Below are 16229 nucleotides of genomic sequence, written 5' to 3' on the forward strand. Positions count from 1 at the left end.
GAAAGAACAATGCACAGGTATAGATCTAGCACCTCTGTCGTTGACAAGCTGAATTAACAGAATAGATTAGAGGTCAGCAAGGTTTTTCTGTAAATTGCCAGATAATAAACATTTTAGGCTCACGGTTCATAGGTTCTCTGTTGCAACTTGTCACCTCTGCTGTTGTAGCATGAAAGCAGCCACAGACTATACGTAAACCAATGAGCTCGGCTGTGTTCCAATAAAACCTTATTTACACAGATGGTGCAATCAGATTTAAACCTTATTTATACAGACAGTGGTCCAGATTTGGCCCATGGGCTGTATTTGTCCAATCCCTGGAATAGGTGAATGTTTATTCTATTATTTGTTTTATAAAATATCCTCTGCTGGTCAGGGTTGACCATGGACTACCATAAACAGAGAGCTCCTGGAAAGTTTTTCTTTCCATCGGTTTCTCAGGATCTAGCCGTTACACCCCCAATGCATCCATCATCAGAGACATACACGGTTTTCTTGGAGGAGCTCAACAGACTTAAATGCAGACCCATGAAACCCCCTGGGAATTAATAATGAGAGGAGAACCATTTTCCTCTCTTACTAAAAATGGAAGCAGAATTCACCCAGACCCACATCACCGGGTTGATTACGTCAGAGCACATTATACGATAAAATAAAAACTGAGGGCAGAGCAAAGCAAGACACGAACAGTGCTATTGGGTCACACGGACCCCATCTGGGCATAGTGGACGAGTTCTGGACTTGATTGGGAAAATGTCACATTTTGTTACCCTACATCTTAAGTACTCCCCTAAACATGAAAGCAGCTAAAACAAATGTAAAAAGCAAAACCCATCACAAAGAAGCTGAAATTCAGCAGGAAATGTGCTGTACTTAATGGAATTGAATTCTTGACGAATGCTCCTCTGGCCTTGGGGTGGGCACAGAGGTTGTGTAATTTAGGAATGTTTTCAGCTACACACAGCTACACTTAGCCATCTGAGATGGCTGCTGATAGTGCTTAGACAGGTAGAGGTCACGGTGATGGGCACCTGATGGTACTAGTTTAGTAGCTCTACGTGCCAATCAAAAGCCCAGGCTTTTTCTGTCATTCTTAGCTCATCTGCCTTTGGTCCTTGCGTGTGTTTCCTCAGGGTTGCAAGGTGGCTGCTGTGTCTCCAGCCATCACAACTACATTTGAAGGAGGCAGGCAGGCGGTCCGAGCCACTGGCTCTGCTATTGAAAGGGCAGCAGAAGCTCTCCCAGAGCCCTCGACACTTTTCTGTTTATGTCACATTGGCCAGACCTGTCTTACTCGACCACCACTGGCTACAGGGGAGAGCAGGAAAGTATTTCGTTTTCTCAGTTTCAGTGTAGAGGTGGACAAAAAAAAGGGGGGTGGGTGGGAATTGTGGGGGAGGGTCATCGTCCAACGGTGTTTGGCATAAGCTTGCTACCACTTTTCACAAGACCCTGGAACTGGATTCACTACTGTTGAAATGGATAGAAGCAAACAACCCATTTCCTGTTTATACAACTGCAACCGGTGCCCAAGAAAAGCCATTGGCTTGGCTGTAACTTCTCAAACATGCTCCGATCGCCAAATTTCCTAGAACATTGTTAGATCACTGTTACCCTGCAGACCACGGTTGGCTGTGTCTGGATCAATAGTTGCACCTCCACCAGGCAAAGGCCGTATACCAGGTCCACAGGGCACTGTCCAAGGCATCGCGTGATGTCTAAAAGGGCTCACCAGCAGGAGCAGACTTCTGGGCACCTCCCCAAAGGAAATGAAACCAGCACTTCGTAAAGACGTCTGCAGGATGGACGAGTGGGGACAGAAGATGTGCTGAATATACACTACGGGATACCGTTCTGCCTCAAAGAAGAGGCAGCTCCTACCATTTGCCACCGTGTGAATGACGCTGGAGGACCTTATGCTAAGCGAAACAAGCCAGACGCAGAAAGAAAAATACAGCATGATCTCACTTACACGCGGAATTGGAAAAAGAAATTGTCAAATTCACGAAGGTAGAGACCGCCCCCAGGGCCCACACGTGCTGTCCCCCACAGGGGGACCTCAGGCTTGACTCAGCAGGACAAGAACATGAGTCTGTATGCCTAGTTCACCACTGCCACCACCACATACACGTGCACACAAGCACATACCACACACATGTGTGCATGCACAAACCACACTCCCCATGCCACACATGCATGCCACACGTGACACACCACACACTCGTAAATGAATAAACCACACACACCCCACATGCCACACACACCACACACACAAACGAACAAGCCACACACATGCATGCATGCACAAACTACACATCGCTACGCCACACACACATGCATACACACACCACACACACAAACCTCACCCCCCACACACATGTGTACACATGCGCCACCCCCTACATGCATGCACACAGCACACACACATGAACAAACCACACACATACCACACAGACATGAACGAACAAACTAGACACACACATCACCACATACACATGCACAAATGCATGCACACACACACCACGCACACATGCACACAGGTACAAACCACTCACACACGCTCCAGAATGTACTTTCCTTTAGGAGGGAAGGAAAAGCCTGTTTGATTCTGTCCTGTGCAGGGCTCTCAACTGCACACCCACTGACCTGCAGGGGTGTGTGCAGCCCCCGCAATTGTGAGCAGAGTTGTGTGTGTGCGTGGGGGTGCCTGTATGCTCCCTGGGGAGTGGGTCTATGGTCTCAGCAGCTTCTGAAGAGGGCGTGACCCCACGAGGGAAGAAGCTCTGTCTGTGCTGGTGGTTTATGGCCCACACGGGCAGATGAACGAGATTGCTGTTGGAAGGACCCAGACTGTGGGTGACGCTGGCCTCTGGCAGCAGGCATGGGATCTGTGTTAGTCTGTCCCTGTTGCTTATAACAAAATACACGGAACCAGGTAATTTGTAAAGAAAACAAAATGTATTGCTTACAGTTTCTGAGGCTGGGAAGTCCAAAGTCCATCTGGGGGTGGTGACAGTGACCCAGGGGTCTCACATTGTGAAACCGTGGAGCAGAGAGAGCAGAGAGTGAGCGTGAGCAGCTCTTCATGCTCTCCTTTTAAAGCCCTCAGAACCGTGCCCCTGACCACCATTATTAATCCATTCACTACTGCACGGTCCTACAATCCAATCACCTCTTCAAGGTTCCACCTTTCAATTACCGTAATAGGATTTCCCACCCTCTTAACAGTCACAGTGGGGACCAAGTTTCTAATACATAAAATTTGGGGGACACGATTCAAGCTTCAGTGAGTTTGGGGGGACATTCAGTCTACAACAGGGGCTTATGGCCAGCGTGAGGTCTGGTGACACATGATAGAAGAACAGGCCTGTGGCACGACTGTCGTGCTTGCAGCAGAACACAGTCTGGGCTGCAGAGTGGGTGGAATGGACCGCTGCCTTCCTGGGTGCTGCAGGGATGGGCGATCATGGCGACCGTGGGGACTGCAGGGCTCTGATCACCCCCACAGAGCAGCCAGGAAGAGCCCAGGCCAGCAGCCCCGACCCAGGAGCCTCTGCGTGGCTTTGCTCGGCAAGCCCTGCTGGCCTCCAGCTGCCCTCACTAGGCCAAGTCACTCCAGCTCGTGTTAAAAACATGTCTGGTGTTTGTTTTGATCAGGGCTGGTGAGACACGCAGACACGGTTACGCTCGTCCTCAAGGAAGGGGCTTATGCTGACAGATCCCTAGAAACAGGCCCGGCACGTGGGGGCATGCGGGGAAGCCAGGTCTGGAGGCAGAGGGGGCAGAGCAGGCCGGCGCCTTTGCTGGGGTTCCCGGGGAAAGGATTGGGCAAGGCGGGTGGGCATGCTGCGTAAGCTCGGGTGGGACGGCTTGAATGCTTTGGGTGGGCGCTGGGCTGTTGGGGTGCTCCCCCATTATCCAGTACCTGGCCCTGGGGTGATGTGGGGCAGGAGGAACCCTGGCTCGGGGTGTGAGAGCTAGATGCGGGAAGTGGTGGGTTTGTACATCAAAGGTACGCTCGTAGGGAGTCGTCTGCTGTCTCCAGGAATTAGCTGGCCATGGTGGGGGGCGAGGGGGCAGCCCCTCCAGGATCAAGGCCAGATATCAGGAATACAAAAGATAAGACAAGTCAACGCGCAGCTCCCTGGTGTTGCAGGGCTGTTGGCTTCTTGTGCAATGCAGCTGGACAAGATGGGGCTGGGACGGGAAGACATCCCAGAGCAGCCACGTCTGGCTTGCGTGAGTCGAAGGTCACCTCCATGGGCCTGTGAGACAGTGCACCCCACACCCCCACGGACCAGCCCTCACCGTGGAGGCTGTCCTGGGCTGCAGCCGCCTGTCCTTCCATTGGCCCTTGACATCTTGCAGACACAATCTGTGGATTGTTTGCTCACATTTTTTTTTGTTTGTTTGTTTGCTCACATTTTAAAGAACAATTTGCTGCAAGAGTAAACAGACTTATTGTAAAACAAAAAAACTGGCGCAGAATCTGAAAAACACACAGGAGAAAACGAGGCCCCACGATCCTCCTATTCGACATCACGTACTCTTGTTATTTCAACACACGTCCTTCCCGTCCCTCTGTGTGTGTGTGTGTGTGTGTGTGTGTGTGTGTGTGTGTGTTTGGGGTGGGGATGCTGATGTGCAGGGAAGCACACAGACACCCCCACCATCATACACACGTCTCCGCGTCGCCGTCACCTCTGCTGGGACACTGGCAGGGCTCTCTCCCCTCCTGCCCGTCTCTGCACATGGCAGAGACATGTCCGTCCTGACCAGCACCCAGGATTGCCATGAGTTTCCCTCCCACCTCTGTATTCTTTTTCCATAGCACGTGTCACCTCTGGCACGTCCCCATGTTGGTTAAGGAACGTCTTTGCTGTTGGATGGAGTGGACTTTCCCAGGACAAGAGGTGGGGTCCGTGCACAGCGAAAGCTCCCTGAGCACCAGGAATGAATGAATGAGATACACACCGAGGCTGCAAAGGGCAGAAATACATGAACACGGGGCACATAGTAGGTGCTCAATAAATGCTAAATCCTCCGCTCCCCTCTGTGTCCAGGTCTGCTTGTTGCTGTAGTTAAACAACGTGCTAGCTGCAGGCACAGCCAGGCCTCAGCCCCCAGTGTCCCACCGAACCCACCCACAGACGGGGCGCCTGGCACGGTGGCTTGAGGCAGGCCCTCCTGTAAGCTGTGTGGGTCCTAGACAAGCAATATTTGAGGCGTCCCTGTCCATATGAACAAATTAGTTTAAGAAATGCACTACAGAGTTCACAGGAGCATGTGAACCAGTGACTCTTAAATGAAGGCTTAGAGTGGCAGGCAGAGAAGGAGCTAACGCGTTTGCTTATCGTCCAGTAAACATGAATCTCCCGTTCTTTACTGTCACACGTTCCATTCCTGGGTCATTTCACATGTGCCGCAGTGTGAGCCGTGGCTCCTCTGAGCCTGTCTGTGTTGGAGCAACACGGCCACCTGTCCCGCGGCTCCCGGCACGATGCACTTAACACCGGGCTTCCCTCCCCACGGCTCTCTGCCGCCCTGTGTCCCTTGGCTGCTGGCTTCCCCCTTCTGTGCCTGGGCTTAGACACAGAGGACCGCGCTCTTCTGTGTCATCCCTGTAGCCTGCTGCTCACCACAGTCAGTGCTATTGCAGGCCAGTGGCATGTCACCATCTGCCATCCCGAGCGTTGGGGTCCGAGGCTCTGTCCCAGGCTCCCACCAACCTTCCTTTCTGTCCCACTCCCTTCCCACGCATGCACAGTGGGCAGGTTTCCTCTCCTGTGTCCCCTGATGCCTCGAGAGTTTGGCCTGCAGCTCTGGGTCCTGGGGGCTGGCAGGAAAGGCTGCCAGGCCACGTGACCTCATCTCCGCCCACAGGGGCAGTTTTGCAAGGTCTCTGCTGGGCCAGCCCCTGCTGTGACCCCTGAAGCTGTCCTCGTCTGTTGGCACCCACAGCTCTCCCTCTGGGAGCCCCTCTGCAGCGTCTAAGCCCTGCTTCCTTATCTCCAAGCTGTGACCCCCGGGGTGTTTCGACTGGAACCTGGCCCAGTGGCAGCAGAGCGCTCCTGTCCACGAACCGACAGCGCGTGTCTGTGCCTCTCAACCTGGCTGCACTACTATTGGTGCTTAGAAGGCGCTTTTCACTGGGCTCTATGATCCTCCCAATGTCTGTTAGAGTCTCTTGCATGGAGCAGTTGCCTGGTGCTGTTTGGAGCCACTCGGGCCATCTGTGAGCAAGCAGCAGGGCCCCCAGGCTGCTTGCCCGCCGGCCCCCAAGGGGGCACGTACTTGTGGCCTCTCAGACGCAGTCACAGAGTGGTGGATTCAGGCCACACACCGTGGGGAACGCTCCCATGTCCGGTAACCGAGGCCCAGCTCCCGTGAACTTCAGTCAATGTGTAACTCGACCCCGGGCCAGCTCTTTCTGTCCCACGGTGACACAGCCTCGATCACCGTGGCTTCCTGGAAAGGGTCCCAGCATGAGCATCACTTCTGGAGTTCGTCTGTCCGTCCTCCCAGCCAGGCCTGGCTGCCAGCAGCCCCATCCCCGTGGTCTGGCCAAGTGATGTAACCCTCCAGCCTTGCACAGCACTGGCCTGGGAACGGTGCCATCCCCGCCCCCGAGATATAAACAGGGCCCCGGGGCAGGCCGGGGAGAGGCGGCCCCTGCTCTGGGACTGAAGCGGAAGGTGAGTGGGCCCCCAGCAGCTCCCCCAGCCCCGGCAGCTCCCTGGCCCCCAGCAGCTCCCCCGTTTATCAGGCTGCAGCTGAGTTCTGGGCTGGGAGTCTGAGGCCAGGGGCTCTGGGGCAGGGGGAGGGGAGACCTGCTGGAAGGGGCTAAACGGCTGTGGGGAACAAGGAGTCAGGGTTTGGTGGTGGCCGTGCACCACGGGGGACGTCTCCTCCGTAAGACTAGACATCCACATGGGGCTGTCCTCCCCAGGCCCCTGCTCTGGGTCTCACCAAAGAAACTGCCAGTCCTAAGCTATAGGGCAGGGGCCGGGTGCTCCGCTGCCTCTCAGCAGAGCTGGGGTCCTCGGGGGCAGAGGAGGAGAGTGTGGCGGGGGGCACAGGACCCTCGTGGGAGACGGCAGCAGACCCCTGCTGTGACAGACAGCACCTCTGCCTCGGGAAGCGGTGCGACACTGTGTCCCCCAGGACGGCGCCCGTGCTGTGCGGGAGCAGCAGAGCGGCTGGGTGGCCTCGGCCCCCCGCGGGCCCACGGAGCCTGCCAGGTGGGGCTTCTCCTGCCGTCCCCAATGATGCGACTGGACTTGGCCACTTCCACTGCTGTGACCTGGCAACTCGGCTTGTCAGCACAGCCTGCCGGGAGCAGGGAGCGTTTTCTGTTCCGTTTTTCCACGTCCTGTGGGTTTCATGAGAGCAGTGGAGAGAGACAAATGCAAGGAGGGGAGGGCACGGTGGAGGCCGAGGTCGGAGGTCGAAGGTCCCTCCTGGTGATCGATGACTAGAGCAGAACGGAGCACACGGGCCTGTCAGCAGGTGAGCCGTGCTGGGGGCCCTGCTGGTTCCCAGGCCAGGACACAGGCCGCCAGCTGCCAGTGCCAGAGGGATGCTGGCTGTGCATGTGGAGGCAGGTAGTTTAGGCATCAAGGTGACCTTGAGTCGGGGATGACATAGCACAGCTCCGAGGAAGCCCTGCCCAGGGCTGGGAGGGCAGGGACACGAGAGGGGCAGGGGACAAAGGCCGAGAAGTAACAGGGTGCTGCATGACACTCCCCTGCAAGAGGTGGGTGACATGTGGTGCAAACTTTAGGAACTGAGCGAGCCCACAGAATGAACTTCCATCCCCTCCTTGGAGAAGAGTCAGATGGAGTGAAGCAGCCAGGATCTCAGGCCAGCCCCCAATGCCGCTGCGGCAGTCGAGGCTGGGGCCCCGTCCGGCTTTTGAGAGTGAAGGGCCCCGGAGCTCCTCCGAGCCACCCTGATGGCCCATGTCTAGGGCAGGTGCTCTAAACCCTGGCTGCACATGAGAGTCATTTGGGAAGTTTAAAGAAAATATTCCATATCTGGCCCCAGCACAGACCTGTGAATCCACCTGGCTGTGAGTGCGCACACTGGCGTGACGGTGGCAGTCCACGGGAGAGACCACCACGTGGTGACAGTTGAGAGTGGGTTTGGGGTGGAGACGGAGGAAATGTCTGGGCTTCGGGCTGAGCCCGTGGTGATCAATCCTAGGAGTGACTTAGTTCCACGGGAAGCTAAAAATATGTTCCCAGGCCACTCCCAGGGCCATTTAATTAGCATCTGGCAGGGGGACTGCACAGAGTCCTGCTGACTGGCACACGCTCGGTGTCACAGGCAGCTGTATGTCTTACCTGCTACAGTAATAAGCACGACAGGCTGGGGACTCCGACAACACAGGGCCCTGGAGGCTGGAAGCCCGAGATCCAGGCGTGGCAGGGCTGGCTCCTCCTGGGGCCTCTCTCCTCGGCCTGCAGACAGTGTCTTCTCCCTGTGTCCTCACGTGGCCGTCCCTCTGTGTGTGTCTGTGTCCTGATCTCTTCCTCCTATAAGGACACCAGGCAGATTGGTTTAGGGCCCACCCTATGATGTCGCCTTAACTTGATTATCTCTGTAAAACCCTATCTCCAAATACAGTCCCATTCTGGGGTCCTGGGGTTAGGACTTCACCGTCCGTACTGGGCAGGGGCACGGTGGTGGCATGTTTTGCACCTGGGTCCTACAGACATTTTCCTTGGAGCTTTGAATCCATGTCCTCTCTTTATCATTTGTAGACATGGTGGATTTCCCCTGGGCTAGACGGTGGCAGGGACAACTGAGAGTCTAGCTGGGGGCACTGAATGGTCCCTTAACAATCACCTTTCGCCCTTCACAAAACAGTATTTCAGGTACTCAGAAGTGAGCGCCCCATCAGAGATGGCTCCTGGCAGCGTGACCCTGAGGGCTGCCGTCCTCTGCCTCCTGGCCTGGGCCGGCCTGGCTGCGGGTGACCGCGTGTACATACACCCCTTCCACCTCCTCGTCCACAGCAAGAGCAGCTGCGACCAGCTGGAGAAGGCCAGCGCAGAGACACCCACGGACCCCACCTTCGTGCCGGTGCCGATTCAGACCCAGACGCCCCCCGTGGACGAGGAGGCCCTGTGCCACCAGCTGGCACTGGCTGCCGAGAAGCTGGGGACTGAAGACAGGCTGCGGGCCACCAAGGTTGGGATGCTCGTCAACTTCATGGGCTTCCGCATGTACAAGATGCTGAGCGAGACCTGGAGCGGGGCCGGCGGGGCCGTCCTGTCCCCCACGGCTCTCTTCGGCACCCTGGCCTCTTTCTACCTGGGGGCCCTGGACCCCACGGCCAGCAGGCTTCAGGCGCTCCTGGGCGTTCCTGGAGAGGACCTGGGCTGCACCTCCCGGCTGGATGGGCACAAGGTCCTCTCTGCCCTGCAGACCATCCAGGGCCTGCTGGTCGCCTCGGGTGGCGCCGGTGGCCGGGCCCAGCTGCAGTTGACCACCGTGGTGGGCCTGTTCACGGCCCCCAGCCTGCGCCTGAAGCAGCCCTTCATGCAGGGCCTGGCCCTGCACACCCCCGTCGTCCTCCCGCGCTCTCTGGACTGGTCCGTGGACCCGGACCTCGCTGCCGAGAAGATGGACAGGTTCGTGCAGGCCGTGACCGGGTGGAAAATGCACAGGCCCCCGTCGGGAATCAGCGCAGACAGCACCCTGCTTTTCAACACCTACGTCCACTTCCAAGGTAGGGCAAGTCCTCGGGCAGCTGTGCCCTGGGCGGTGCCACACGGTGGCCGTCCTCTGTCCCTGTGGACTCACAGAACAGCTGGGCTGGGCAGGCCGGGCCTGGGAGGGGCTGGGGCAGCCATGAGGACGTGCCTGGAGACCACCCTCCAGGGGGAGGGGAGGGGCTGCCTGCTGGGCCCTCGGGTGAGCGGCCACCTGCTGCCCTACTACATGCAGCTATTACCCTACACCCTCCTGCCTCTGTCACTCGGTCCCCTTACTACGCGGTGAGGACGGATGGTGACTTGGTTTATGAGGGAAGGAGAGACTCGGAGAGACCGAGTGCCTCGACCCAGGTGCCAGAGTCACAGCAGGGTCCCAGAATTCACACCCACATCTTCTGGCCCCACAGCACAGAAGGGACAGGTATTTTTTGCCTGGAGAAGGTCAAGGACTAGGATCACTGGCCCCTGTGGCTTGATTCAATCACCTCCACGTAGGGGTGGGCGGTGGCATTCTGAAGAAATCCCCACTACAAAGGCTGCTTATTCACTCCACAAATACTCGCCAAGGGTTTGCTACATAAGACTCTGGGCCAGGTGTCCTGGGGTGCAAAGGAGGACGTGTGACCCGGACCCCAGGGTGCTTGTTCTATATCACTGGGACACAGAGCGGCAGGTAAAGTGCCCTATGAGGCTCGTGGGAAGGCCTCGGGACTGCTGGGAGAGGCGGGACGGCCTGAGGTGGGCAGCCAGGGGACAAGAGAGCAAAGGTCGTGAGTGAAGCCTGCGGCACTCAGTGCGAGGCCGAGGCCGGGGCAGTGAGGTCGGAGCACACAGCGAGGTGGGGCCGGGGACATCAGAGACCGTGAAGCCACGCGGAGGGCGCCGGAGCGGGGAAGGCTCTGTGCAGAGGCCAGGGGCAGCCCGCGGTGCCTGGGTGTTAATGAAAGGTTGTGCAACAGTCCGGGTGCGCTGTCGCGGGAGCACGTGCGCCGAGCAGCTCCGCATTGACGGGTGCATTTGAGGGACATTGCTGGGGTTCACTCAGGAGGATGTGCAGCCTACGGGGACAGAGTCGGGCAGACAGCAGGGAGACGGCGCTGCGGAGACAGAGAGGCTGCAAGCATGTGACGGGGATGTGACTGGGGTGATGTTCCCAAGTCTCTGCAAATTCATAAAGGGCGAGACCTGGCCCCTGCCCTTGAGTGCAGGGGAGTGACAGACAGGACTTGCTGAGCCCCAGCGCTGACTGGTCATGGCGTGGAGGACAGGTTATGATCACCCAGGTGGCAGCTCAGCCACTGTCCCTACAAGGGACCTGGGAGGAGAGCCCATTTTGAAGGGCTGCTCCCAAAAGGCAGAGGCGAGGGGGCCACCGGCATGAGAAATGGTCTCACTCTGGAAGCGTGCCCGCCCGCTGGCCCAGACTGGAGAGCTGGGCCGGGAGAGGAGGCGGGAGAAGGGGACTGCAGATGACAGGTGACTCGTCTGCCTGCACCACCTTGTCCTGACCTGCCTGGCTTCTTGACCTTGACTGGCCTCAGTGTCCCTCACACGGTAGACCCTCCCCCGTCCTGCCCCCCAAGGGCTGTCCTGAGGAGCAGGCAGCGCTGAGCTCCAGGGCACCCCTTGTCGGGCACTTGCTGTGCTCTGAGCTGGGGGTGCAACCCCGAGGCTTCCCTGACACTGGCTGACGTGGCCTCTGGACAAGAGGGTGACCGTATGTGCCGGGTGAGCAGACGAGAGCACGGCCACCTTGTCTGAGATTCCAGTGCTTTGGGGACTAGATTTTGCAGGAGGGACACTTGGGCTGCCCTGGGGGTTCTGGGGCTAGTGAGGTCCTGTGGCCAGGAGAACGGTGTGGCCCGCAGCGTGCCGGGGAGAGAGGGCCACCCACCCAGCTTGCTGACTGTCCCCTCCTGTCTCCCGTCTGGGTTTCAGGGAAGATGAAGGGCTTCTCCCTGCTGGCTGGACCCCAGGAGTTTTGGGTGGACAACAGCACGTCGGTGTCCGTCCCCATGCTCTCAGGCGCGGGCACCTTCCAGCACTGGAGCGACGCCCAGAACAACTTCTCGGTCACTCGCGTGCCCCTGAGCGGGAGCGCCGGCCTGCTGCTGGTCCGGCCCCACCGCGCCTCCGACCTGGACAGGGTGGAGGCTGTCGCCTTCCAGCACGACTTCGTGAGCTGGGTGAAGAACCTGTCTCCCCGGTAGGAACCTCAGGTTTCCCCTGGAAGGTGGGGAACGGCGCGGGTCTACTGCCCAGGGTCGGAGGGCAGGGGGTGACACAGGGCGGGTTAGTTGAGCCTTGGACGGGCAGTAGGGAAGGGTCGAGGTGGCGCCAGGTTGGCAGGTGGCCATGCGTCCATCTGTCCATCGATCTGGCTCAGAGCCAGCATCTGTGCTTCAGGGGCAGGTGCAGTCAAGGAGAGAGAAACTCATGTGTACTCGCCTGTCCTGTAGGGAGAGAGAACTTGTCACCCACCCTCTTACGGGGGGCCTTCCTGACACTCCTGGCACAACCACAGCACCCCAGGAGGCTTCCAGGAGGGTTTGGGCTCCTTTGAGACCTGGGGGTGCGGCTTTCTCAGGGAGCTCCCCTCGACTCCAGGAACCCCTTTGTGGGAGGCTGGTGGCTGCGGAGGGCCGAGGAGAGGGGTGGCAGGGCCCTCTTCCCACTGTGACGGAAATAAAGCGGCTTCCTCAGCAGAGCACGTGACGCGACCCACGAGCAGGTCCAGATCAGGGGCCCAGAGATCCGTTCCCGACACAGGTGCTGAGGGACACGATGGCTTCCTGATGTCAACTCTAGTTTTTTTGGGTTTTTTAACTGTGGTAAAATATACGTAATGTAAAATTTGCCATTTTGGCCATGTCAAGTGTCCAGTTCAGTGGCATTAGGTGTGTTCACAGTGCCGTGCAGCCTGCGCCACTGTCATCTCCAGAACGCTTTCATCTGGCTGAACTAAAGTCTGCACCCTCTAAGTCCCCTCCCCCAGCCCCTGGAAACCCAGCATGTCCTCAAGGTCCACCCACGCCGTACCCTGTGTCTGATTTTCCTTCTTGCTTAAGTGCCAGTGATTTTCCTTTGTGTGGACAGGCCACATCGTGACCACCGTTCACCCATCAGCGGACACTCGGGCTGCTTCCACGCTGGGCCGCTGTGAGTGTGGGTGTGTGGTTGCTGCTGTGTGCGTGTGTGTGTGATCACTGCTGTGAGTGTGTGTGTGATCACTGCTGTGAGTGTGTGTGTGTGATCGCCACTGTGTGTGTGTGTGTGTGTGATAGCCGCTGTGAGTGCAGGTGTGTGTGTGATCGCTGCTGTGAGTGTGAGTGTGTGTGTGATCACTGCTGTGAGTGTGTGGGTGTGATCACCGCTGTGAGCGTGGATGTGTGATCACTGCTGTTTGTGTGTGTGTGTGTGATCACTGCTGTGAGTGTGGGTGTGTGTGTAATCACTGCTGTGTGTGTGTGTGTGTGATAGCCGCTGTGAGAGCAGGTGTGTGTGTGATCACTGCTGTGAGCGTGGATGTGTGATCACTGCTGTGTGTGTGTGTGATCACCACTGTGAGTGTGGGTGTGTGTGTGATCGCTGCTGTGAGTGCAGGTGTGTGTGTGATCACTGCTGTGTGTGTGGGTGTGTGATCACTGCTGTGTGTGTGTGTGATCACCACTGTGAGTGTGTGTGGGTGTGTGATCACTGCTGTGTGTGTGTGATCACTGCTGTGAGTGTGTGTGTGATCACTGCTGTGTGTGTGTGTGTGATCACCACTGTGAGTGTGGGTGTGTGTGTAATCACCACTGTGTGTGTGTGCGTGTGTGTGTGATAGCCGCTGTGAGAGCAGGTGTGTGTGTGATCGCTGCTGTGAGTGCAGGTGTGTGTGTGATCACTGCTGTGAGCGTGGGTGTGTGATCACTGCTGTGTGTGTGTGTGTGTGTGATCACCACTGTGAGTGTGGGTGTGTGTGTGATCGCTGCTGTGAGTGCAGGTGTGTGTGTGATCACTGCTGTGAGTGTGTGTGTGTGATCACTGCTGTGAGGGTGTGTGTGTGATCACTGCTGTGAGTGTGGGTGTGTGATGACTGCTGTGAGTGTGTGTGTGTGATGACTGCTGTGAGTGTGTGTGTGATCGCTGCAGTGTCTGTGTGTGCGCCGTCACTGCTGTGTGTGTACAGGTGTGTGCTGTCACTAGGCGAGGGCTGGGAGTCACTGGAGACGTCCATGGGTGCTCAGGAGGCTGTAGAAGGACCTCTAACCTCTGCGTGATGGTCTGTGTGTTGGTGAGTGTGGTGTTGGGGTGTGTGGTGTGCCCAGCACAGAGGCCGACACTGTACGTGCCACCTCCCTTCCGTGGGCATCACGCCATCAGGAGCATCCCTGGGACGTCTCTAGTAAGACACATGCATTATTTGAGAGAACAGCATTTTTAAATTATCAGGTAACTCACCTCAATTCAGCCAACCTGAAAACAGAAGGGAACAAAGAACAGATAGCTCCTCACAGTCGGTCACCCAAGATCATTGCTGATGAACATCCTGCTTCCTCCTTGTGACATTCCAGAGGACACGAGAGACCTAGCTGGGAGAGGGGCAGGCACCCTCCCTCAGGGACAGGTGCAGGGGGCACACGCCCACCTGGCTTCTGGCGAGCCCTCGCGTGAGGCCTCGAGCCTCTCAGAGGGAGTCTGGCCAGATCCTTCCTAACCGTGCGTCACCTCCCCAGGGCCATCCGCCTGACCCTGCCCCAGCTGGTGCTGCGAGGCTCCTACGACCTGCAAGACCTGCTCGCCCAGGCCAAGCTGCCCACCCTGCTGGGCACCAAGGCGAACCTGGGCAGAATCAGTGATGACGCCGACCTCCGAGTGGGCCAGGTACTGTGCGGGCCGGGCTGGAGTCTGCCCTGGGTTCCGTGTGTTCCGCGGGGAGAGTGGGGCCCACGGGGCAGGAGGGAGAGCAGAGTAGGGCCAGGTGGGGTGGGCTGAGGGTGGGCAAGGAGTGGCCGAGCATCTGGGGCTTCCAGGGACAGGAGGCCTGCAGAGTTCCCTCCCCAGGCCTGCTCTGCCTCCTCCTGTGGCGGGCGTGTGTCATGGCCCTCTTGGCCTGGCCTCAGGCCACCTAGACGCTGCAGCAGGGTCAGGTCTGGGAGGAAGGGTGGGACCGGGGCCTGGGCGTTTCATGCTGCTCCCCACCCAGGGAGATGCTGGGCAGTGGACAGACCGTCTGCGGTCATGTGCAGCGATGCCCCTGGATGCTCAGGCTCTGTGCTAAGTGCTGGGGCCACCATGGGGCCACCACAGGGATATGAGCCCCTGTGCTGAGTTAGCTGAGCTGGGGAGCGGGGAGGCTGGAGACGGGACAGTGTGAGGCACGTGGGGGCGTCGGGCGACACTGGATGGGTGAGAGTGGTCTCCACAGCCACACCCACGTCTGCACTGAAGGGCAGGCGTGTACGGGGCACTGTCCCAGGCAGCTGGTCAGACGTGCTGCTGCAGGACAGCAGGGCACAGCCACAGCCAGCCCTTGCCTGTGCAGGCGCCCTCAGCAAGGATCCCACGCCCACTGCTTTGCAGGTGCTGAACAGTGTCCTGTTTGAGCTCATGGCGGACGAGAGAGTGCAGCCCACAGAGTCTGTCCAGCAGCCCACCGGGCCCGTGGCCCTGGAGGTGACCCTGGACAGCCCGTTCCTGTTTGCTGTGCACGAGCGAGAGTCCACCGCCCTGCACTTCATGGGCCGCGTGGCCAACCCGCTGAGCACGGCGTGAGTGCGGGCACTGCCAGGCTGCTGCGTGTACAACCTGGCACGGCCAACCGTCTGCCACCACGTCTGCATCTTTCCTCCCACTGGTCAACGTGGTGTCCTTCCTCGGCATGCACGGGCCGGCCGGGCTGCTGGCTTGTGTCTGGAGAGGGGTTAGGACTGCTGTTCCCTGCAGAGTTCCAACAGACACGCTTGTCTGACACCAAAACAGGTTCCCTCTTAAAATGAGAACAGAAATGGGGTTTTCAAATTAAAATATACACTTTTTCATTGCCTTGGGTTTATATTTAGCTTCCTGAACGTAAAAGTATGAGCTTCGTGTAGTTTCCTCAATACCTTAGCTTTTCTCTCCCATTTAACTTGTGATTTTTAAAGAAAGACACTGCGCCCGAATTTATGTTAGAATGTGACGCCAGGGCTGATTATCCCTTGTGGGAGCAATAAATGTCTTGCAACATAAACCAAAATAGAAACTCCGTCTTTCACTTAAGGGCAGAGCAGACACATGCAATTTCGCTGACTGTGCAGCCGAAAGTGCTTTCGCGGACTTTGGTTGGAATTTCCCAGAGGGCCCGGGCTGGTGCCCAGCAGTCCTTCAGGGAAGTTTTAGGTGATGTGTTTCTCTGGACGCTTCTGTCCGTAAGCAGCAGCGGCCGAGTGCATCACACGGCCCTGGCAAAGGAGCAGGCAGACAGGCACGTCTCCCACCTGGCGGCACAGGGTCATGCTGCCACCCATATTGTGCCCAGGGGAG

The 16229-nt window shown here is 57.7% G+C and overlaps 1 protein-coding gene across 1 annotated transcript; it reads left to right on the plus strand.

Moving 5' to 3' along the window:
- Nucleotides 1-6660: 6660 nt before the first annotated feature.
- AGT (angiotensinogen) lies at nucleotides 6661-15745 on the plus strand. The gene is made up of 5 exons (XM_063082845.1): nucleotides 6661-6695; nucleotides 8872-9736; nucleotides 11661-11928; nucleotides 14441-14588; nucleotides 15288-15745. The coding sequence occupies exons 2-5, from the start codon at nucleotides 8908-8910 to the stop codon at nucleotides 15477-15479; spliced, it is 1437 nt and encodes a 478-aa protein (XP_062938915.1). The 5' UTR covers nucleotides 6661-6695; nucleotides 8872-8907; the 3' UTR covers nucleotides 15480-15745.
- Nucleotides 15746-16229: the final 484 nt, after the last annotated feature.

This window comes from Cynocephalus volans, chromosome 18, assembly GCF_027409185.1.
Source record: "Cynocephalus volans isolate mCynVol1 chromosome 18, mCynVol1.pri, whole genome shotgun sequence".
NCBI lineage: Eukaryota > Metazoa > Chordata > Mammalia > Dermoptera > Cynocephalidae > Cynocephalus > Cynocephalus volans.